The sequence below is a fragment of the Corvus cornix genome, chromosome 1 (genome assembly GCF_000738735.6).
Source record: "Corvus cornix cornix isolate S_Up_H32 chromosome 1, ASM73873v5, whole genome shotgun sequence".
Classification (NCBI taxonomy): domain Eukaryota; kingdom Metazoa; phylum Chordata; class Aves; order Passeriformes; family Corvidae; genus Corvus; species Corvus cornix.
The window spans coordinates 116,185,161-116,208,281 of NC_046332.1; the positions used below are offsets into that span (position 1 = coordinate 116,185,161).

Sequence of the window (23,121 nt, forward strand, 5' to 3'; positions counted from 1 at the left end):
GCGCCAAAGCTCCTAGCGCGTCACCTGCCTCGACCCCCCCCCCACCGTGCGGGGAGATGGTACAGCCCGGCGGGCAGGCCGGGGCTCTGAGCGCCCCCTGGCGGCGCTGGCGGGGCGGCGGCTCCGCGCTCCCCCGCGGCCGCTCGGCGCTGGGAGAGCCCCGGGATGCACCCGGAGAGCCCCGGGATGCACCGGAGAGCCCGGGATGCACCGGGAGAGCCCCGGGATGCACCGGAGAGCCCCGGGAAGCACCGGAGCATTGGCATCGCGGCCGAGCCGCTCCCTTCTCCCGCCGGTGGTCTGGAAATAAGGACAACATCAGCTGTCCCCGCCCCGCCGGGACCTGCCCTGCAGGTAAAGGAGAGTCAGCGCTTCCAGCTTCGTTTCTGGTCCAGCTGGATTTAGGAAAGAGGCGTTTTTGGGAAATTTTTATGGTTTTTACGAGAGGTCGAATGTCGAATTTCTAGAGGGCTCGAGTTCGATGTAAGGAGCCATCTGTTCGCTACAAAAGGCTTGGCAGAAAGTGATTGTGCTGGAGGATTTTTAGTTCTCTGACAGCAAAACAAAGGAACAAACAAAACAAACAAAATCAAAATACCCGTGGGAAGTAAAATGCAGGATCGTGCCCGAAAAGGATTCATACACTGTGGAAACATATTATTTAACCTCGGGTTTTCTTGCCCTTCCCTTTTTTTTCCCCTTTGCTATCCCTTCTCTTCCCCTCTTCCCTCCCTTTTACCCTTCCCCTTTTTTTTTCTTCCCTCTTCCCTCTTCCTCTTCTCTTTTTTTTTTTAACACGCAGGCAGAAAATCGTGGTTGTTCAAAGCAGCTGGGGAAAAAAAATCAAGGGAAATGCATTTATTTAGTTGTTCAAGGTGAAAGAAGAGAAACTGTTCAGATTTGGATGGATACTGTTTCAGCAAGGATCGCCGATAAGTTACATTAAGTATTAAGTAACGCATTAAATATTAAGTTACATTACATTAAGTACAATAAGTGCATTAACTGTTACATCAGTATGCTGGTTTCTTTTCTTGATACCTGCCTTTCCCCTTCCTAACTAGATTTTAGGAATATCTTTCTAAGCTGCACCAATTCAAGGTTCAATTCCTAAATTTTAGAATTATTCTTGGAAATGCAAGTCAGAGCTTCTGAGCATGTGCCTGACTGAGCAAAGAACTTGGATTTTTGGTGATTTCCTTAAGACATGACATTTATGTCCTAAAGTACGGTGTGTTACTTAGGATGGTTTCCAGTTATTTTCTCAGGGGCTGGGACTGGATGATCTTTAAGGTCCCTTCCAACCCAAATATTCTGTGATTCCATGATTCTCCTTCAATGGTAGTGACGTGCCATGAAAAGAAGACCAGTAAATCACGTGTAAAAGTTTTGTGATTATTTCATTATTATTTCATCCTTTTCTAACCCTTAAACTTGACAGTCAGCAAGTTTGCCAGAATCTGAGAGCAACAAAACAATTCCCACACAACAGAGCTGGGAGAGAAGCGGGAAGGCAGTTAAAAAAAGAGAAAGGAAATAAATAATTGATAAATTTGTGTTGAACAATGCATGCCCTGTGCAGAGCCCCAGCCTGGCACAGTCTGGCTTGAGCCTGCTGCCAGCAAACAGCCCTCCCCTGGCACTCTGCCCTGTCCCAGCTCTCTTCCCAGGGCACATTCCCTCTTCTAGGGGCAGCAGGGAATGGGTGCAGCTCCTCCTGGACACGCTCCTTCCTGACCAGTATGTTCTGCCTCTTGTTCCCACCTCCAACAGCTGCTTCTCCTTCCCCAAGTCGCACACCACAGCTGCAAAGGTGGGGAAAACATTTGTCCCCTGTCCTTCCTTCTGCTCATCCCACGGGAAGTTGTTTCTCATCAACACCTCCATGAGAGATGACAGTGACTCTCCAGCCACCACCTCCCACTTTGCTTCCTCACCCTGACACAGAGGAAGTTGGTTTAACAAAGAGCTTAATTTAAGAATTTGAAATGCACAGAACCATCACAGAATGGTTTGGGATGGAAGGGACCTTAAAGATCACCCAGTGCCACCCCTGCCATGGGCAGGGACACCTCCCACTGTCCCAGGCTGTTCCAAGCCCTGTCCATCCTGCCAGGGATGGAGAGTCTATAACCTCTCTAGGCAACCTGTGCCAGGGCCTCACCACCCTCACATAAAGAATTTCTTCCCAATATCCAATCAAAACCTGCTCTCTTTCCAATTCAGGCCATTCCCCCTTGTTCTGACCCCATGCCCCTATGGGAAGTCCCTCTCCAGTTCCCCTGTAGCCCCTTTAGACACTAAAAAGCTGCTCTGAGGTCACCCCCTGAGCCTTCTCTTCTCCAGGCTGCATTCTAAGAGAAGTTTTACAGCTCAACAAAACTCTCCAGGATGAATTTAACACCTTTTGTAAAACTTGCAAACCGAGAATTTGGCTCACACTAAAACAAAACCCAAACCAACAAAGCAGATCCTAAACCTAGAATTTGGCTCACACTAAAACAAAACCCAAACCAACAAAGCAGATCCTGAGTTAGACTTAAGCTGGAGCTTTACAGATCACAGGGGATACTTAAAAACTAATTTGTATTTAGCACTGGATATTACCTGGCTGTGGTCAAGGACTCTTCCACTCTGGTCCTTGCATGAAACAACGTGTGTTTGGAATGTTTGGAGATGCCAAGCAGATGGACACACAGCTTCTGAAGCTCAGTGACTCAGGCTGCATTTGAGGGAAGAAGAATTAGGCAGGATTCCCCACTGCTGGATTAAGTCTCTTAAAGCTCTGACGAAATCCAAGAGCCACGTTGTGTTTTGCTGAGATCCCAGTAGCACAACCGGGAGGGCACACACAGACTGTTTTTTTTTTTCTGTGGCACATCAGGAGGGTTGAGTTACATTGTAGCAGCCAAAACTTTACACAGATTCTATAATTTTTCCCCTAAACCCAAGGCCTCTGAGTTTTTTTCTTCCCAGAGAATAGATCACCATGAGAACTTTTGGCCTTCCCTTCAAGGAGCTCTGGGGCATGACTGATGAGGTAATTCTTCACAAAAACAATGCTCCTGTATGCTTAAAAAAACAACTTATAACCACCCTTTGTTCTGTGCTGATAAGCAATTAATAACCCCACACAATATTAATTTCCAATGTTTATTTCCATTCCAAGGCTTCCCAATCCAACCTGTTCTGGGGGAGGCTAATGTCAAACCCAGTCAGGTGAGGCTCTCTGGCATCGCCTCCCTGACTCCTGATTAACAATTAACAAGCCCATTATTGATTTGTCATTATTAACAACAGCTTTATGCACAATTGTTTCCAGCTCCTTCAGCCTCAGAAGAGGTAATTTTTCAACTCTGAGCATGTGAAAGGCCATAAGCAGCATTTAAAGCAAATGCAGAGCTCTCCACACCACTTACAGTTCTTACTCCTGCTATGTGGAAAGCACTTAATCCAGAATTTATTAAGGAAATTGGCTGTGCAATAAAGGAACTGAGGAACACTTTGTTGTGTCAGGTCTGTAGTTTATTCTCTCTGTATCCAGTGCAGACATCACAAATTCCAGCCACAAACTTAGCTGCAAAAAATGAAAATATATTTTCAAACTTTCTAAGTTTTTACTACCAGAATAAGCCACTTGGATGACTATAAATCAGAAATTATTTATTGATATATTAATAAAACCAACTGATTATGTTTGGCTATAAATGGTGGATCAGTGCTATTTTTTATTTTCACCTAGTTCCATTTAGTTCTGATAGTAAGGAATGTCTGCACAACTGTGATTCTGGTCTTGAGTCTCCCCCACAGACAGATCACAGGAGCTCTAAAACAACCCCATCCTCTTTAGGAAACCCTGTGCAGCCTCAAACAGCAGCTCTGGATCCTGGAAAGATCTACTGTGATGAGAGATAAGGCACCTGTTTCCTCATCCCAGCTCCATGTCTGAGATCCATCCCAGGGGGAGTGGGGAAAGGGCTGGCAATGATGGAATTAGGAGTGAAAGCAGGAAAACAATGTCAGGCACCTTTCCACCCCCACCTTCCTGAGCTCACCAGGGTCTGACAGTTTTGTTACTCACAAACTGGCCATGAGGAGCATCAGCATTGGAAGGCAAAAGGGCCAAATAAACGGGGGTCTCAGCCCCCTCATCTGGGGACTTGGTGGCTTTGGGACCTGCCATGTCTGTCCTCACCCAGCCAGGGCAGCAGGCATTGAGCAGGATGTGGTCACCTTTCCTTTCCTCGTTTAACAACCGGGCTTGGATCCTGGACAAGACCGTGACCCCAATTTTGGACACCCCATAGGCAGTGTTTGGCCAACCCTCTTTCTCATGGACACTTTTCTTAGTGTCTTCTACAAATTTGGTCATGAGCTGCACCAACTCCTCCTCAGTGATGGTGTCACTGCGGAATTTCTGCTGGAGCTCCTGGCTGCAGCCACCCAGGGCTGAGCTGCTCACCATGCTGGAGACATTCACCACTCGACCTGAAAAGAGAATAAAAACTGATTATTTTCACACATTTTAAGCCCAGCACTGAAGTGGGGCTGCTCCACAGTTCTGGATTCACTCCTCAGGTGAATACCTGTAAAATAATTTGGTGGGTTGTTTTGCAGAGCTCCTGTAAGATCAGAGTTAAGTCAATGTTCTTCTTTCTAATAAACTCCATTACAGAGGGTAATTTAAGGTGTGAATCTGCAAAAGTTTCAGCTAAACCTCCAGGAAACAACCTCACAATCTGTAGGTACACTCACAGTAGGAACAATACCTAGAGATTCACAAATTTAAGGATTTATCTCCCAGCACTTCAGCAAGAGGTACAAGTCAGCTGAATCAGTAAATCACTCGTCATCTCCAAAATTATGTTGCACTGTTTCCCCTCTTTCCTGCAACTTCACAGCCATTCTGGTGGTGAATTTGGGGATTTAATTTTAAAAACCACAGAAATTAATTCTTTCTGTTAATGACTTTATTAACACAGTCATCCTTCACTTTAGTACAAGAGGACTAGACTGCAATGTTGGCACTGTTTCTTCTCTCCCCAAAATTCATTTACTTTGTTTTTTCCTTCTTCCCTGGGAACTAACAACTTGTTTTTCATCTACTTGACTTCTTTTTTTCTTGAAAACCTCGATGTATTTAAATGTTAGGAGAGAAATATTTTATTTATAGCAGCAAACACATCACAGCACCACATCAAACTCCAAAACACTGGTGCAGTGCCTGAGACTGGACAGAATTTCCCATTTAAAAGGGCCAAAATTCCCTCAAAACTATTTCTTTACTTGCTTTGTTTCACTTACCATAAGGCTTCATAAGAGGTAACAATTCTGTGCAAACATTCCTGGTTCCAAAAAAGTTTGTCTTCAGTGTAACCTCAGCTTGGACAGCAAATGGAGTTGTGTCATGTACTGGTCATAAGAGGTGGGAGGAATGGGAAAAAATAACAAAAATCAGAATTGTAATACTGTTTGAATAGAAGTTACCAAACCCCAAAAGTCTACCTTAGCTGGCATTTTTAATAATTAGAAAACAGGCATATGATAAATCAAAATATATAAGAAAAGCTTCTACAAAGAGGGCAGAGGCAGGATTTGGTGCAGTCTGACCAAACTAACAGAAATCCCCAACCATCCCCAAACGTGAGCAACACTTGTGTCACAAATCACCCCTGAGGTGACAGATCACAAGTGAAATGTGGGAATTGGAGCCAGGAAAAGGCGCTCGCTGAGGTGAGTGGAAGGAAACCATGGAACTGCTCTGGAAGGGGATGATTTCATCACACAGAAGTGGCAGCTGGGCACCACCACAAGTGGGGAGGGATTGCTGTGGGCTCAGCACCTGCACTTGGAGGGGGAACCAAGAGTTGAAGTCCCAGCATTGCTCCAGGCTCCGTCTGGGCAGGGATGGAGCCACCTGCCCGGACTGGGCAGGTGTTCACTTGTCTCCAAACCCATGATAATTCAAAAGAGAAATAGTAACAGGTTATTATTTGATGGGGTTTTTATTGCAAAACACAGTTTAATGACTCATGCTCACTTGCAAATCACTTACTTGCATTTAAATCTCACACCTGAAGCCAGATCATGACCCATGGCTGGGGTTATGGCAGTAGGAGAGCCAAAAACCTACAGAAGTCCAAACTCTGGCTTCCATACCCTCCCTTCCTTGTGGGAGAGAACTTCCCCACCTTCAAACGCCACTCATGTGTCTAACAGGATATATTGTAACATCTACACTTGATTTGAGGAGCTTTATTAGACAACTCTTCCCAGAGAGGGTTATCCAGAAGACAATCACAGCTCCACCACCATTTCATACAGGAATGGGTTTTGTTGGATTAAGCTCTTTGCTGGATAAGTGCAGCACAAAACCAAAATAACAAAACTTAATGGCAAATCTTGGGATTTGCCAAATGGCAAGTCTTGGGACAGACTGCAATAGCTCACAATGCTACAACAAAGAAAGGAAAGCATAAATTCTGGGATGGCAGCAGAAATTTGATGAGGCAAGAAGCAAGCTTGGGTAGAAACACCAATCTGGGAAGCAAGAATTAAAACAAAACTACGAGAGAAGCATCACAGCAAATTCTTAAACAGCAACAGTTACGAGAGGATCCTTTATCACATTCTAAATTGTGTGCCCTGCTGCTGACTCAGTTGTTGTCAGCTTGAGGAACCTCTAGGCTAAACACCTGGAAGGGATACTGTAACTGCTGCTGGAATCTTTCCTGAGCACACCCTGAAGCTCAGACAATTCTATTAAGAGTTGCCCCCTATTAAGCTGATCTTGAACACAAGCAATTTCCCTAAAAAGTAACAGGCAAAAAAGTGACTGAGCTTCAGAACATCACTGCATTCCCACTCCATGAGAAATTCCCTTCTCTCTTTCAGTGTGAAGCCCTTGCCTCTTGGAAGGCCACGCTGAGCTCAGCCCAAAGCTTCTCCTCTCCAGGCTGAACAATCCCAGCTCTCGCAGCCTTTCCTCCCAGCAGAGCTGCTCCATCCCTCTGCTCATCCTGGTGCCTCCTCCGGCCTCTCTCCAGCAGCTCCACGTCCTCCCTGTGCTGGTCCCAGGGCTGGGGCAGCTCTGCAGGTGGGCTCTCACCTGAGCACAGGGGCACAGGGGCACAATGCCCTCCACAGAACCATCAGCCAGACTCTGTCTGGAGCTAACATGATTCTGGATTTCATACACATAACAGAAATGCATCCTTGCACCTTGAAACTGCTGTGTCTTTCTCACTTTCCCAGCCTTTCTGCCCACTGGAAGGTGAAAGGGTTAAATTCTTGCTCAGCACAGCAGGATTTGGGTGAACTGGTTTAGAGGTGACTGAATGGCCTGAGAAAGTTCGAGATGACAAAAGCCACCGTGGGACAAAAGTTCTTTTTTATCAGCTGAAGTCCCTGAGCAGATAATGCAAAGACCAAAGCATGGGGGTGGAGAAGAGAGAAAACACAGATCCCTGAGGCACAGGGCTGATATTCCCGATGGTGATGGGCTCCCATGGCCCTGGTGAAACTCCTGGGCACTGAGACAATTAATCCAACCCAGCTCACCTGCCCTGTGTGCCTCAATATTTCCATGTGGTACAAACACAACCCACCAGGGAAGCATGTTTACAGAATCACGGAATCATTATGGCCGGAAAAGCCCTCCCAGCTCATCAGGTCCCAGCTGTGCCTGACACCCACTTTGTCCCCAGCCCAGAATGCCACATCCAGGCCTTCCTAGGACACCTGCAGGGACGGGCACTCCAAACCTCCTTGGGCAGCCCCTGTCAAGGCCTGACCACCCTTTCCAGGAAGAGATTCTTCCTGATGTCCAACCTGAACCTCCCCTGGCACACTGTTCTCACATCATACTTAAGATGGGAAGCTTGCCCAAGCGAAAATGCAGCACAGCACTGGCACAGAAGTGCTGGCTGCACCCACTGCCCTCTCCCCACAGCTTGGCAGAACACAGGACTATCCCAGCAGAGCACTTCCTACCTTTGAAAGCGATGCCTGCGTTGTTCACCAGCACATTGAGCCCTCCATACTTCTCCTTCAGGAAGTCCCGGAGCGCTCGGATGCTCTGCAGGTCATCGATATCCAGCTGGTGGAAGAGTGGCCGCAGCCCCTCCTGCTGGAGCTGTGCCACGGCAGCCTGGCCACGGCCGGGATCCCGGGATGTCAGGTACACATCCCCCGGGAATTGCTTGCACAGGGCCCGCACGATGGCCAAGCCAATCCCTTTGTTGGACCCCGTCACCACAGCCACCTGCACGTTGGACATTGTCCCCTCGGGACGCGAGCCGAGGTGCCAGGAACTGCCAACAGCGAAGAAAAATTCAGCCAGACAGACAAAACGGCTGTTTGAAAAGGAATTAGAATCATGGGATGGTTTGGGTTGGAAGGGACCTTAAAGGTCATCTCATGGCCAGGGACACCTTCCACTATCCCAGGTTGCTCCAAGCCCCGTTCAACCTGGCCTTGAACACTTCCAGAGGCGTGGAGTCCACAGCCTCCCTAGGCAAGTGGTTTTTCTTTAAAATACTGTTTAAAGTTCCACCTCGGATTATGTGAAAGAAACTACATTCCTGTTCAAGACATGTAAATTCCTAAGGGAGCAGGAGGTATTCACAGAGAGATCTGGTGTTAAGTGTTCTGAAGAAAGGCCAGCTGGTGACGGGTAAAAAAGAAGAAAGAAACATCTGGACTAAAAAACGTTAATGACTCATTTTTAGTACTAAATTAACTTTTTGTGGGAGTCAGTTCTTCTGCACTTACACCTCACAGAAAGGCTTCCCATCTTTTAGGAATATTCAATTGGTTCAGCTCAAGTTTTACTTAAAAACTCAGGCCCAAAACCCAAGCAACCTGGTGTAGTGCAAGGTATCCCTATCCATGGCAAGGGTTGGAACTGGATTATCTTTAAGGTCCCAAACCATGAAAAAAAAAGGGATGGCATAGCTTTATCTTCCAGTGCCAGGAAGGAGGAGCAATTACAGCCTTTTCTGGGGGAAGCAGCAGCCCACAGGCTGACTACAATGGTTGGTTGTGTAACACACCATCAGGAAAACCTGCTTGCTGCTTTTCTAACCGATATAGTGCATTTAAAGAAGCTGCATTTCCCCCCCTAAAGCAAGTTTAAACACTGCGCTTGCTCCCTTTTGGCATCACTGCCCTATCTCTTCCAAATTTACTTGTAACCCTAAGCAGGCATCCAGCGAGGATATAACACTTCTAGTAGGTCCGGAGTGACTTCTCAAAGTCAGAAGCCCTCTTCCAACCTCACCGCAAGTCTCCTTCAGTCCCCACTTGTCCCCCTCACAGGAAGGGAACCTGCGGGCCGCCATGAACCCCAACCCCCTGAGGGGGACGCGGGGGTGAAGGGTCCGGGGGGACATCCAGCATCCCATCACCCACCTCTAGCACCGCGGGGGCCTCTCCCTCGTCCCTCGGCTCCACACAGCGAAGACAGGACACGTTATTCCCAAAGCACAGACACTTCCAAACCACGGGGGAGGGAAACGGGGACGCCCCTAAGATGGCGGGGCAGCTCCGCCTCAGGGGCGGGAGAGCGGGCGGGGAGTCGCGGAAAGAGACAGCGAGGGAATGTCGGTGCTTGTGTCCCCTCCGGCTGGTGGGTTTGGGACACCGGGCAGCACTTCCAGCCCGGGAGAGACTCGGGATTCATAATCTGGGCCCGCAGGGGAGGATGAGGTTGGGTGTCCCGGGGAGGGTGCGCGGGCACGGGCAGTCCCTCAGGAAGTTCCCGCTCTCGCAGCGCTGCCGGGGCCGTTTCTCTCCCTCCAGTCCCGGGCGTTTGTGCTAAGCCGGGAATGGGGGTCTGGATAGCACAGGATTCCCACTTCTGAGGGTGGGATGGGATGGGGTTTGGACTCGATGATCTCTGAGGTCTTTTCAACCTAATGGAATGGGATGGAGTGGAGGCCCCACCGCTGGAGAAGCCCGAACGCTTGTGGGTGACGCCGGTTTCCTGAGACCCTCATGGCGGGGAAAAGCTGCGCTTTGAGGTTCAGTTCAGGGCAGTTTTGGCAAGAGGAAGGAGATCGGGGAAATATTATTTTCCCAGAAGGTGCTGGGCACTGCCCAGGCTCCCCAGGGAATGGGCACGGCCCCGAGGCTGCCAGAGCTCCAGGAGCGTTTGGACAGCGCTGCCAGGGATGCCCAGGCTGGGATTGCTGGGGGGTCTGGGCAGGGCCAGGGGTGGGACTGGATGATCCTTGTGGATCCTTTCCAACTCAGGATATTCCATGATTCTATGAAATACCATCCCATCCCATCCAGTTCCATGGGCAGGGACACCTCCCACTGTCCCAGGCTGCTCCAAGCCCCAATGTCCAGCCTGGCCTTGGGCACTGCCAGGGATCCAGGGGCAGCCCCAGCTGCTCTGGGCACCCTGTGCCAGGGCCTGCCCACCCTCACAGTAAGAAATTTGAAAGTGACTTTAAATGTTTCTAAATCACTTATTTTTTGATTTTTTTTTTTTAATTCAGGTTGTCTAAAAAAAGGCAAAATCTGTTGCCTAATATGAAGAAAAGTAGAGGTCGAACAGGTCGAAAAAGAAGAAGAAAACACTTGAAGAGTTTTATGGATGGAGGTATCCTCATCCCTGGGAGTTAAATAATAAAATAACCAATTGTTTCCCAAGGTGTCATTTTATTATTTATATTTGGCAAAAGCCTTTGTGCTTGGAAAAATACATCCATAAATGTTACCTTTTTTTGTATACAAATGTTCTGGCATTGCTTTGCAGTCCCAAGCAGAGCACGGTGAATTTTCTGAGCTCTCTTTTCTGCCTAATGGCAAATATTACATTATTCTAAAATTCCTTCGATATGCTGGATAACTCACACAGTTCTGAGAACTCCCAGAGGCCTAGAATTTGTTTCGTTCAATGGGAGCCTTTCTTGCTATTCTATTATGCTCTAAAATGTCCAAAATACGGTTTTTCTGACTATAGAGTAAAATGTTTCTATTTCTTTTATTTTCCAACAGAATGCTCTTTAATAGCATTAATTTTTCTTCCTATTTTTAGTCAACTGCAGTCACAAGCTGGAATACATTAAACTTCAGAAATGGCTAAAAGAGAGAGGATTTGAAGGCACTAATTTAAGGCCAGCAGAGTTCTGGGGTAATGCTTTAATTATTGATCGTACAAATTTCTGATTTGTCTAAGAATTTTGGATTCCTGCTTTCATTTTGAACTATGCACCTGGCTGGCATCTGGAAAAAAAGCCAGTTACTCTTTTAAGGGTTTTTGGAATGTCAATTTAACATTAAAAAGTAGATATGGAGGCCTGAAAAAGCCAAAATTTGAAGTGTTAATAATACAGTTTTAAAGAATAAAGGAGTTTCCAGTATTGGAATTTAACCTTATTGTAACTTGTTCATCTTTTTTTCCCTAGGCAAGTTCAGCAGAGAGCTGAGGTTCACTTAGTAATGTTTACAGTAAAGATTTATACTTATATTTTTTCTCTTTATGTAGGTTATATTTAAAACATTTTGTAATATTATAGACAGAGATATCAAGAATAGAATGGATCAGAGAAAAATATTGTGACTAGAAATCCTGAAGTTTAGTTAGAAATCTGACACCAAGAGCTGCAGCTGGTGATGAAAGATGTGTTTGAGGAAAAAATTGAGAAAAAGAAGTTGAATAATTGCTATAACTGGGAGGAAAAAAAGTCAAATAATTGCTAGAACTGGCCAGCAAATGCTGCAGGAGATGCAGGGAAAAGATCCTGAAAAATAAAGAGAACTGGAGGAAAAAGAAATGAGGTATATCTCTGGAACAGTCCATAATTGGATTTATGTTTTGTAAGACATAATGTCTGCTCTTTTGGAGCTTTTCCTTGCTGACCTGATCATCGACTGCTGATTTTCCATGTATACCTTTATTTACTCCTGCTCTTTGTTCCTTCTTCAGGGACAGGAAGAGGATTGATGGCAACAAAAGCTCTTCAGGTGAGTGATGTTGGTTCTGATGCAGGAGCTCTTCAGATTTTTTTGACATTTAATGGTTTTTGCAGCAAGCAAAGCTCAGAATTCTGTAGTGAGTGTAATTTCTGACTTTTAGATTGTTGCGGCCATAATGTGAAACCACCAGTCCCCACAGTAATTAGATGAGTCCTTTACGCTTGATTTTTACTATTCCTTGTGTGTGATTTTTTTATTCTCCTCCCTCAAAGGCAGGAGATCTGGTTATTTCATTGCCTGAGAAGTGTTTGCTCACCACGGGCACTGTCCTCAGCAGCTGCTTGGGAGGATACATTGTGAAGTAAGTGACAAGTGACACTTGATGGCCTTTGGTGGGGGTTGTTCAGGAGTAATGAATCATCGGAAGGGGTGCGGGAGCTTCAAACTGAATCTCCTGAGTGGTGCCAGCATCTCGTGGGTGTGGAATGCTCACACAGGAGAGGTTTGGATACTGAGCATCCCCTTTCTGCTTCACAGAGCTGGAGAGAGGGAGCACAGGCTGGAGCTTGAGTTGCCTCAGAGCCTGCTTGGACCTAAACATCAATTAGGAATGGTTTTTTGGGAATTTGTGAGTAAGCTTCAATAGGAGAAGGAAGATATAATGGGGCTGCAAAGCCATGGCCTTTTAGAAAGTTTGGAACAAAGCCCCATGTTGGGTATCGAATACTTGTAGTGTATCCTAAAAAAAACAACCCAAGGGGTGAACCTGAAGTTGTTATTACAAACCAGCTTTTATTGCCCCTTTGAAATCAGCCAAAAAAGTCTTGGAGATTAGCTACAAAGAAGTTTCAAACAGAAGCTATTTATAACTTCCAAAGAACTCTGAGAGAGATGAAACACTGCTGTGTCCATTTCCCATCTCACCTCTGCCAATCTGCTGTGTTGGTATTTATTTTTATTTTTACTTTTATTTTTATTTTATATTATTTTCCAACAGATGGAAGCCCCCTGTGTCTCCTTTGCTGGCACTGTGCACGTTTTTGATAGCAGAGAAACACGCTGGGGAGAAATCTCCATGGAAGCCCTACCTGGATGTTCTACCCAAAACTTACACTTGCCCTGCTTGTTTGGACCATGATGTAATAAATGTTCTCCCAAAACCCTTAAAAAAGAAGGCTCAGGAGCAAAAAATGATGATCCAAGAATTGTTCAGATCTTCCAGAGCTTTCTTCTCTTCCCTGCAGCCTTTATTTGCTGAGAACACAGGAACTATTTTTAACTACAGCGCTTTGGAGTGGGCTTGGTGCACTATAAATACCAGGACAATCTACATGAAACATCCACACAGGGAATGTTTTTCCCTGGAGCCAGATGTTTATGCATTGGCACCATATTTAGATTTGCTAAACCACAGCCCAAATGTTCAGGTAAGAAACTCAAAATAGATCAGTAAATTTCTTGATCTGTAAATGCACTCTGTCAATGCCACCTGCATTTCTGTGATGGATGAGGAGTGTGGGGAGGTCAGGGAGAGATCTTGCAGGGGGAAAGATATCTCAGATCCTCAGGAACTGGAGTGCCAGGATGAGGGGGAAGGGCTTCAAAATGCCAGAAGGTAGGGTTAGATGGGATATTGGGAAGAAATTCCTCCCTGTGGATGGTGAGGCCCTGGCACAGGGTGCCCAGAGCAGCTGGGGCTGCCCCTGGATCCCTGGCAGTGCCCAAGGCCAGGCTGGACATTGGGGCTTGGAGCAGCCTGGGACAGTGGAAGGTGTCCCTGCCCATGGCAGGGGGTGGAACAAGATATTTAAGGTTCCTTCCTTCCCAAACATTCTGGGATTCTGTAATTCAGATGTTTCAGTTTGTGCAGCAAAGCCAAGGTACAGGGAGAGCCCACAGTGGCTGGGGGAGATTTGCATCCAGAGCGGGTTTTGGGAAGAGCCACTTGTAAACACAGCCCTGATCTGCTCCTAAAAGCAAGACAAATTCCTTGTCCTGAGACGAATTCCAAGTTCCACGGTCCCTGTGTTGCTTCACCTCTGGCTGAAGCCTCAGAGCAGCCTGAGGGAAGTGCAGAGAGCAGTTCCACCTTCTGTCAGGCTCTGTGTGCCAACGGAGAGCTGGGACAGCACAGGAGCGGCCAGCTCTGCATGGGACCAGCTGTGATTGCAGATTTGGGGCCTCTCCAAGAAGTCCCCACAATTGAACAAGAAGTTCAATCCCTTGGGGTCTTAAAATTCAAGGTTGTTTCCTTTTGCACCCTGCCAAGAGTAAAACCTTTTCTTTTTCATTCCCTGAAGGTCAAGGCTGCATTTAACGAGCAGACAAGGAGCTATGAAATTCGGACAAATTCACAGTGCAAAAAATATCAGGAGGTTTTTATCTGCTATGGACCTCATGATAATCAGAGGCTGCTGCTGGAATATGGATTTGTTGCCATGGATAACCCTCACAGCAGCGTTTATGTCTCAGCAGGTTGGATTTATGGACTGGCTGCACATTGAAAGGCACAATAACAGAGAACTGAGCATGTAGATTCTCAAGGAGTGGAAAAGGGTTTGATACCTCTTTGCATAGAGTTTAATTATTTAATTTTTTTTTAATTAAAAAAGTTCTTTGTTAACATTTTCTTTTATAAAATTGTGATTATAAACAGCATCTGTGTAGAGATTCCAGCTTGATGTCTTAGATTGCATCCTTGACCTCAGGATTGAAATCCTTATCTCCACAAGCTGAACTTGCTGAGGGTGGTTCCTAACTTCAGTTTGAATCAGGATTTCTGTTATAAGGACACAATCCTGGAGGTTGCTGTTAGCTTTTGAGAATTCTGGAAAGTTCACCAGAATTTAACAGGTTTTGATCTTAGTCCTACATGAAAAATATAGTTGGAATGTAATTTCAGAATTGATAGTTGTGGTTTCTTTTACATACAATTTAAATTTAAATATTTAAATATTTAAACTGTATTTTTCTGCAGAAACTCTCCTCAAATATTTCTCACCACTGGACAAGCAGAGAAAGGCCAAAGTTGCCATTCTAAAGGATCATGATTTCCTAGAGTAGGTATCTGAATTTCTTTGTTTCCTGGTGAGATTTTTATTCAGGTTTTCTGGGAGTCTGATTTTGCTTCTAGTATCAAAATCCAATAAAAAAAAAATCTGGTTTTTAGCAAACTCACTGCTTGTGAGAGATAGAGCAGTTGTAAACACCACCATCAAAGCTGGAGATCTTCCATGGCTGGCATGTCTCAGGAAGAAAACTACCACTCTAAAGCTCACCTTCTCTTCATCTCATCACTTTGACTTTGTAGGAACCTGACCTTTGGATGGGATGGACCATCCTGGAGACTCCTCACAGCCCTCAAGGTGTTGAGTCTGGGAGCAGATGAATTGTAAGTTGTAGCACCTTGAATATTTGGTGGATGTGCAGGTGCCATTTGCTTTTATTTCATGGAATCACCAAGGCTCTTCCAAGGTGGGCAGAGCCCTCCAGGATCACCCAGTGCCACCCCAGCAGCACCAGCAGCACCCCAAAGCCTGTCCCCAAGGGCCACATCCAGACTCCTCCTGAGCACTCCCAGAGACAGTGACTCCAGCACTCCCTGGGCAGCTCATCCCAAGGCCTCACCACTCTGGCAGGGAAAAATTGTTTCCAATCTCCAACCTGAGCCTCCCCTGGTACAACTCAAGGCCATTTTCTCTCGTCCTTTCACCTGAGACATGGCCAAAGAGCTCAACCCCTCACTGCCCCTCCTGGCAGGGACTTGTGGGGAGCAGTGAGGTCCCCCCTGAGCCTCCTCTGCTCCAGCCTGAGCCCCTTTCCCAGCTCCCTCAGCTGCTTCTCCCAGGATGTGTTTTCCAGACCCTTCAATATTTTCTGTTTCCCTTCACTCTTGCTCTCTGCTGGCTGTGTGGGACATACTGGGACAATTTTTGGGTCTCCTGTGTCTGTTTTATTGACCCCAGGTGAGAAGTGAGAAGAAGAAAGACAGAAAACACCATTCACTGTGAAGTCACTTCCCTATTACTGCTTTGGTGTTTTTCTTTCTTGTATTAATAACCACACTCCCATTGTTTTCCCTTTCTATTTCAAGCCTCAGATATTCCTTCAAGGTTCAGACTCTAGGCCTTTTTCCTGTTGGTTTGATGAAATTTTAAATGCTCTTAACCTGCCTTGATTTCCTTGAGTCATGTGTTCCACAGGCTGGAATTCCAGGGCCAAGGAAGTTGCTCAAATTCATCTCCAGCAACTGTCAGTGCAGTTGGAACATTTATTCCAAATGGCAAATCTGCCTCAAACATCAGAGATAGAAAATAGTAACCTGCACTTTGCTTGGAATAAATGAAAGGAGGGAATAAATTAATGAAAAAAGGGTTGTTCAGAGTTGTTTGTGCTTTGAAGGTTCATTGCTGAGTGGAATAAATTGATAGAAGAAGTAAAAATAAATCCCTGGGATAGGTTACGAGCCCAGGTGAGGGGCAGTGCAGCAGAACCACGTTTGGCATCCAGCTGGGGAGTGCAGCAAATAATTCTGTGTTGTTTAAACATTCTGGTTCCAGTGCCTGCTGGAGGAGAACCCTGCTTGGTGATGTCACTTCAGCCAGGAATGAACAGCAGGCTCTGGACACAGCAGCAAAAATTTGTCATTTTTTAATAGAGGAGACCCAGCATGTCCTTCTCCAGGTAATTTGGAAAAACAAGGGAGCTCAGATTCCTTTCTCCATCATAACAATGTCATTTTCTGGGTGAGAACTGTGATGATTTTTCCCTTTCCCCCTTTTTTTCCCCTTTTTTACTACTAAAGTTTCTCTTGTGGAATTTAAAACCCCCACTATTTTAACATAATTAATGAAATCCTTACAGATTTCCACAAATTTTCTCTTCATATCCTATTAAATAATCTCAATTTTTAATCCTTTCATCCCATTTGTCTAAACCCCAGATTTCCCAATTGAAAAAGGACAAAGAGAACCTCAAAACCCACCTGGCTTTGGTGGAAATGCTGCGCTCAGAAGACCTCAAGATCCTTCAAAAATCAGCTGAGATTCTTTGCAACTTGAATTTGGCAACAGCTTGAGCCCCCCTGGACTTGTGACAGCTGTAATTGGTCTGGGATTATTGCCAGATTATTACTCTTTTAATGGACCTGAGCAGCAAAGAATAATTTAAAAATTCATCAGAATAATTTTGTTCTTTGCTGACATTCACACGAAAGGTTCTGCTGAAGTGAAGCGCTCGAGCTCCTTGTGTGGTTTGGAGAAAAGAGAATTTTTAAAAGCATTTCAGGGCATATTTAAGCTGCAGAAACTTCCTTTGTAGTTGTGGTTGTGTTGTGATTATTTTCCATGATGTGGTTTTAAAAAGTGCTTATTTTTATAAATATATTACTTCATTTTCTACAAGACTTCTCCATTTTATTTTTCTGAAATCCTTGCTGGAGCTGGAAACTCCATTTCTTACATCCTTGGGGCCAATTTACCTTCAGATTTGCCTTAATTATATTTTTAAGTCACTTACCACCATATTTTACACTCTAATCAGTCCCATTAAGTCCTGGTCAGTTTAGCTTGGATATCAGGAACTATTTTTTCATGGAAAGGGTTGTAAAACACTGGGATAGGATACCCAGCGAGGAGTCACCATCCCTGGAAGTGTTCAAAAATGTGGATGTGGCATTGAGGACTTGGTTTAATGGTGACCATGGTGGTGGTGCTGGTTGAGTTTTGAGCTTAAAGTCTTTTCCAGCCTTAACAATTCTGGGATTCTCTGGCTCTGAAGTGCCTCCTGAGATTCCATTGGATTTGGGAATGCTGTACTGTAGGGAATTCTCACCAGTTTGCCTCAAGGTCCTTCTGTGCCACTGACTGGCAACAGCAAAGAGGGGCTCGGCCCCTGGGACTGTTTGACCTCCTGCCTTCCTCTAATAAACCCTTCTTCATTCTCTAACACCAGCTGTGTTTCTAATTTTATAATTTTATAACAAAATGATGCCAGAGGTAAAGGAGATAAGGATGTTTGGTTGGTTTCTTTTTTTTCCTGGAGATGGTTATTTCATAAGACCAGCTCCTGTACAATGTGTCTGGTGAGGTGAATATGAGTTTGACAGAAGTTTGTTTGCTTTTACTGGGGGCTCCACATTTATTCCAGGTGGTTTTGGATATGAGCTCTGCTCCTGGAACTCCTACACACCCTCCAGGGAGAGCAGGAAGGGGGTCTGGAAGTGCAGGAAAGAAGGCAGAGCCCAGCAGTTCATGTGTATATATAAAAATATACCTTAAATTTAAGCTTAAACTTTTTTGACTCAAACTAAAGTATGTGCAAGACAGGGCATCCGAAGGTGGGCTGGGAGCTGAGGTGCCTGAGGAAGCAACAGCCCTGGGAGTGCTCTCCACCTGTTTTACAGGACATTAAATTAAGTTTTCAGAGTGAAAATTGTCCCTCTCAGCCCCTACTGTGAGCTGCAAACAGACCTCCTCACTGATGTGCTGTTAACATTTGACTCTGGCTCTCTGCTCCCTGAGAAGGGATTTAGCTGGGATCTTACTGTGGGAAAAAATGCTTGATTTCCCTCTTTGTATAACTTCCCTTTCAGATTGAACCTGCAAATCTGAGCAAGAGTGGGAATAAACTCAGCTTCTGCCCAGGAGCGACACAAACAGGGTAGGGAGTTGGATTCTCTTCCAGCTTGCGCAGTGTTGCACAAAAATGACATTGAGGGGTTGGAGCGTGGCCAGAGAGAGGCAACAAAGCTGGGGAGGGGCTGGAAAACACATCCTGGGAGGAGCAGCTGAGGGAGCTGGGAAAGGGGCTCAGGCTGGAGCAGAGGAGGCTCAGGGGGGACCTCACTGCTCCCCACAAGTCCCTGCCAGGAGGGGCAGTGAGGGGGGGTCGGGCTCTGCTGCCGTGTGCCAAGGGAAAGGAGGAGAGGAAATGGCCTCCAATGGCACCAGGGGAGGCTCAGGGTGGAGATTGGAAACAATTTTTCCCTGCCAGAGTGGTGAGGCCTTGGGATGAGCTGCCCAGGGAGTGCTGGAGTCACTGTCTCTGGGAGTGCTCAGGAGGAGTCTGGATGTGGCCCTTGGGGACAGGCTTTGGGGTGCTGCTGGTGCTGCTGGGGTGGCACTGGGTGATCCTGGAGGGCTCTTCCAGCCCTGATGATTCTGGGATTCAAGGAGAGCTAAAGTGGGAATGCTCAGTGGCTGCAGCAAAGACACTGGGTTTGCTAAGGGTAATAAGAGCCACCTGATTTCTTGTGATAAGAGCTCGAGGCAGAAATAGCACAGCTTGATTTTTTATTTTTTAAGAGAGGTGTTGATTTAGTGCAGTCACTGAAGTCACTGAAAAATGAGAAACACCAAACCTCCTGACAATATCTTTGCTGCATCAATTTGTGTAAATACAACATGGATTTTCTTTGATCTTCTGCAGAAAGTGGCTCCCAGTTTAGAGTTTTCTTCTGTAATTTGTGGAGCTCATCCAGCACTGCTGAGTGCCTCCAGGCCTGTCTGGTTTGGGACGAGATAAGGGAGTATCAACTTCATAGCCCGATACTTAAAGCTTTTAAATAAACTCTGAAAACATTGCCAAGATGACATTCCCAAAGAAAAGAACTTTCAAAAATGTTGTTGCCCAAAAAGTGCCACCCTTGGGCAGAATTTGAAGAGGTTGTTTGCATTCAGAGTGTCTGACTCTTGTGATGGATTAAATGAACTCTGGGACACAGGGAAATATCCCAACAAAACTTTATGGGTTTCTTTAAACACTTAACAGGATCAGGTTTCTCAGAGCAGCTGGGGCTGCCCCTGGATCCCTGGCAGTGCCCAAGGCCAGGATGGACAAGGCTTGGAGCAGCCTGGGACAGTGGAAGGTGTCCCTGCCCATGGCAGGGGGTGGAATAATTTTTAATGTCCCTTCCAACCCAAACCATTCCATAAATGGAAAGAAAAAATTACATTTGCAACTCGTTCCACTGTAAGATCTGGTGAATATCTATAATTCCAGAATTATTAGAAGGCATTGCAATGAAGTGTATTCAGGGGAAAACCAAAGGTAATTAATCCCAAATTCGTTGTATAAAATACAAAACCAGTGCAATCTCTGTGCTCTCCACTAGATGATGCAGCTGTACTGCAGAGAAATAAGAAATTACAGGATATCCACATCCAATTATAATCCTATTTACTGTATTATGTTTTTAACAGTAAAAAGTATTGTCATCAGTGATAAACCACAACCGAATTGAGGAAAATAGTTGAAAATGTCGTTTTCTTTCTGCTGCTTCCAAGTGAAACTTGAAGCTTTGTAGTCTTTTATCTTCTCTCAGTTTTATTGGTTTTTAACTTTGTTGGAGTTGTTCCTCTCTCAGCTTTAATCATTCCCTTTGGAACTGTCACTCAACACAGAGTTCAAATCATTGGCCTGGATGATCTTGAAGGTCTCTTCCAACCTCGATGATTCTGTGATTCCATGAACTCCACTCTGCTGGTTTAATCAGTGGGATTGCAGTGGAGAAGGGTCTGCTCCTGTGTTTTATTCCTTCAGAATTCGGGGCCGGACGGATCTTCGGCACAGATCCCTTTCAATAATGTCCTTTGATGGAGCACATTGAAATACTTCCTCTCACTGGGGTGATTTTGGAGAACAGAAACTTTGGGGTGACCTCATTGTGGCCTTCCAGGACCTAAAGGAGCTGAAAGAAAGATAGAGAGAAACAATTTCCAAGGGATGGAGTGACAGGACGAGGGGGAATGGCTTCGAACTGCCAGAGATCAGGGATAGATGGGATATTGGGCAGGAATTGTTCCCTGGGAGGGTGGGAAGGGACTGGGATGGAATTCCCAGAGCAGCTGTGGCTGCCCCTGGATCCCTGGCAGTGCCCAAGGCCAGGCTGGACATTGGGGCTTGGAGCAGCCTGGGACATTGAGAGGTGTCCCGATTGCAGGGGTGGCACTGGATGATCTTTAAGGTCCCTTCCCACCCAAACATTCCATGATTCCATGATGCTGGAGCTGGGCTGGGGGAATCATCAGCTGAGCTCTGCATCCCTTGCAGACACATTCCAGAGGCTCTGGATGTGTTATTTTAGAGCTCCCTCCTGCTGGGGCTGCTCTGGCAGGAGCTGGCAGGGGCAGCTTGGCCCTTGTGACCCTTGGCAGGCAGTGGTGAGGGGACAAGGGACACTCCCAGCAGGAGGCTGGTGCCACTCCTGGCTGTACCAGCCTGCCTGGGCTGGCATCCAGAGCTTGTCCAGAAGCAGCCAACAAGGAATTGCAGGGAATTTGTGCATCCTTCCCACGAGATGAGCTCTGCATGGAGAGGGATGGAATTGACAGGGAATTTGTGCATCCTTCCCACGAGATGAGCTCTGCATGGAGAGGGATGGAACTGACAGGGAATTTGTGCATCCTTCCCACGAGATGAGCTCTGCATGGACAGAGATGCTTGGAGGGGGTGGGATGGCCTGCAGAGGATGTTGGGGAGGGATCAGGAGGGACCTTTTGGCATTGTTTTGGCAGTGATGGAGCCTTTTTTGTCATATTGGTCCATCTGGGTGTGTCACTGCTCCATGCACAGATGGAGATGAACGCAGAACCCAGGTGGGAAATCTCTCATTTCCCATTCCAGTCTTCTGTTATATCAGTGTATCCCAGAATCCCAGGATTTTTTGGGTTGGAAGGGACCTTAAAGCCCATCCAGTTCCACCCCTTGCCACAGGCAGGGACACCTTCCACAAGAAAAATTGGTCATGGAGTTGTGGAGAGCCAGAAAAACAAAGAGAAGAGAAGCAACACTGAAAAACCAAATGGTTAAACATTCCTAATTTCCAAATAAAATGTTTTTGTCAGAGGAAATGAGCAGAGGATTGTGAAACCAAGAAACCCCAGACCCTTGCAAACTGAAACAGTGTGAAAAATGTTCTTAATGCACCCACATTCTCTGGAGCTTCCCCCCTGCTTTCCCCACTGGTTCAAGAGTTGGATCTAAGTCAAGAACAAGATGCAACTGTTGAATGTCAAGGAGGGGGGAATGGGAGCGTTCCTTGGATAATTCACAAAGCAGCTGCTGCTGGTGGGTTGTGTTAGTTAGAAAAAGATGCTGCTCCCCTTGGGAGGAAGAGGCAAATTTCTGCTCATTTGGTGTTCTAGGGGCAGCAGGCAGCAGGGCTGTGGTGCTGTGTGAGCCCAGGCAGACAGCAAAGAGGACACAAGGACTGAGACAAACACTCCTGACAGTTTAGATATAAATGTGCAGCTAAATGGACCCCAATCCTCTGTCTAAAAGGAGAAAAGTCAAAAGAGAGCTAACAGTGAGTTATTGAAATCATTCTTTAAACACAGTTGTGGGGCCTGAGCTGTATTTACCTGTCTTGAGGCTCTCCATCGGTTAATAAATGATTAAAAAATATGGAATATTCTGGTTATCACTGGTTGCAGCTGATTTGTAAATCAAGTGCTGGTGGCAGAAAGCTCCAGCCTCTTTTGCCCTCTGACCACTTCGATATTGGGGAATCATTCCCTCCATTAATGCACTTAAATTTCTGAGGGATGATGTGGAACAGAGGTCCCAGCAACTCCTCCTTTGTTTATAGCCAGAAACTCTCTGGCTGCTTAAAAGAACATGAAAACCAGTTCCTTTCCTATTACTGTCAAACAAACTTCACCTCCCCGCTCGCATCCCGTGGGATTTGTCACCGGCAGGAAGCGCAAACCCAACCCCGTGGATACAGAACTTCCAGGCACTTCAGAGGGAGGAAAAGAACCCTTTCATCATGTTCAGTTTTCTCCACTGCTTTATTTCACTTAAACCATCACTCACTACCAAATGGTCTTTGTCAGGAGTAATTGGCAAATGCTGGAGGCGCTTTTCGAGGCTGTCTGGATGGAAAATCTCAAAGCTGTTGTCTGCACTGAAAGAAAATATTGCATTTGATCTTTTTATGATTCCTGCAGACATGATGTATGTCTGCATTCCTCAGCCCGAGGAATTCTCGCTGTTTGGGTTTCTCTGCCTTTCAGGGACAGGAAGTAGCACTTCACCCTCGTTCTGCTGTATTGTCTGGGAATTAACCACAACATAACAGTCGTGTACATTTTTTTTTGTGCTTCACAGAGGTCGGTTTTTATTAGCCATTTATTGTGGTTTGCTCGTTGGCAAGTGGCAGATTGTCTCAGTGATAGCTGTGGCTATTGCATT

General features: G+C 46.0%; 2 protein-coding genes across 5 annotated transcripts; one reads left to right on the forward strand and one right to left on the reverse strand.

The window, feature by feature from the left end:
• Window positions 1–115: 115 nt before the first annotated feature.
• Window positions 116–17,330, forward strand: SETD4 (SET domain containing 4). 4 transcript variants are annotated; one of them, XM_039553599.1, is made up of 12 exons: window positions 9,567–9,628; window positions 10,506–10,609; window positions 11,048–11,143; window positions 11,939–11,976; window positions 12,201–12,289; window positions 12,926–13,067; window positions 13,173–13,355; window positions 14,229–14,403; window positions 14,906–14,987; window positions 15,239–15,319; window positions 16,488–16,611; window positions 16,871–17,330. In XM_039553599.1, the coding sequence occupies exons 2-12, from the start codon at window positions 10,540–10,542 to the stop codon at window positions 17,003–17,005; spliced, it is 1,215 nt and encodes a 404-aa protein (XP_039409533.1). In that variant the 5' UTR covers window positions 9,567–9,628; window positions 10,506–10,539; the 3' UTR covers window positions 17,006–17,330. The 4 variants fall into 4 exon arrangements, 3 of the variants coding, with proteins under 3 accessions (XP_010409520.2, XP_039409533.1, XP_039409526.1); XM_010411218.4 differs by lacking the exon at window positions 9,567–9,628 and adding an exon at window positions 116–354 and having other exon boundaries at window positions 12,926–13,355; XM_039553592.1 differs by having other exon boundaries at window positions 12,926–13,355.
• On the reverse strand, window positions 3,140–8,297 carry LOC104696752 (carbonyl reductase [NADPH] 1-like). Its single transcript, XM_010411217.3, has 3 exons — window positions 7,993–8,297; window positions 5,305–5,412; window positions 3,140–4,488 (listed from the first exon to the last, which is right to left on the reverse strand). The coding sequence occupies exons 1-3, from the start codon at window positions 8,276–8,278 to the stop codon at window positions 4,052–4,054; spliced, it is 831 nt and encodes a 276-aa protein (XP_010409519.2). The 5' UTR covers window positions 8,279–8,297; the 3' UTR covers window positions 3,140–4,051.
• Window positions 17,331–23,121: the final 5,791 nt, after the last annotated feature.

Bases quoted from the DNA above. Each gene is read 5' to 3' on its own strand.
- LOC104696752 (XM_010411217.3), bottom strand. From the start codon at position 8,278: ATGTCCAACGTGCAGGTGGCTGTGGTGACGGGGTCCAACAAAGGGATT. The intron at 5,413-7,992 runs GTAGGAAGTGCT...TCTTATGACCAG, and splicing joins CGCAGGCATCGCTTTCAAAG to TACATGACACAACTCCATTT. The intron at 4,489-5,304 runs GTAAGTGAAACA...TTCTCTTTTCAG, and splicing joins ACCTCTTATGAAGCCTTATG to GTCGAGTGGTGAATGTCTCC.
- SETD4 (XM_010411218.4), top strand. From the start codon at position 10,540: ATGAAGAAAAGTAGAGGTCGAACAGGTCGAAAAAGAAGAAGAAAACAC. The intron at 14,404-14,905 runs GTTGGATTTATG...ATTTTTCTGCAG, and splicing joins CAGCGTTTATGTCTCAGCAG to AAACTCTCCTCAAATATTTC. The intron at 14,988-15,238 runs GTAGGTATCTGA...TTGACTTTGTAG, and splicing joins AAGGATCATGATTTCCTAGA to GAACCTGACCTTTGGATGGG.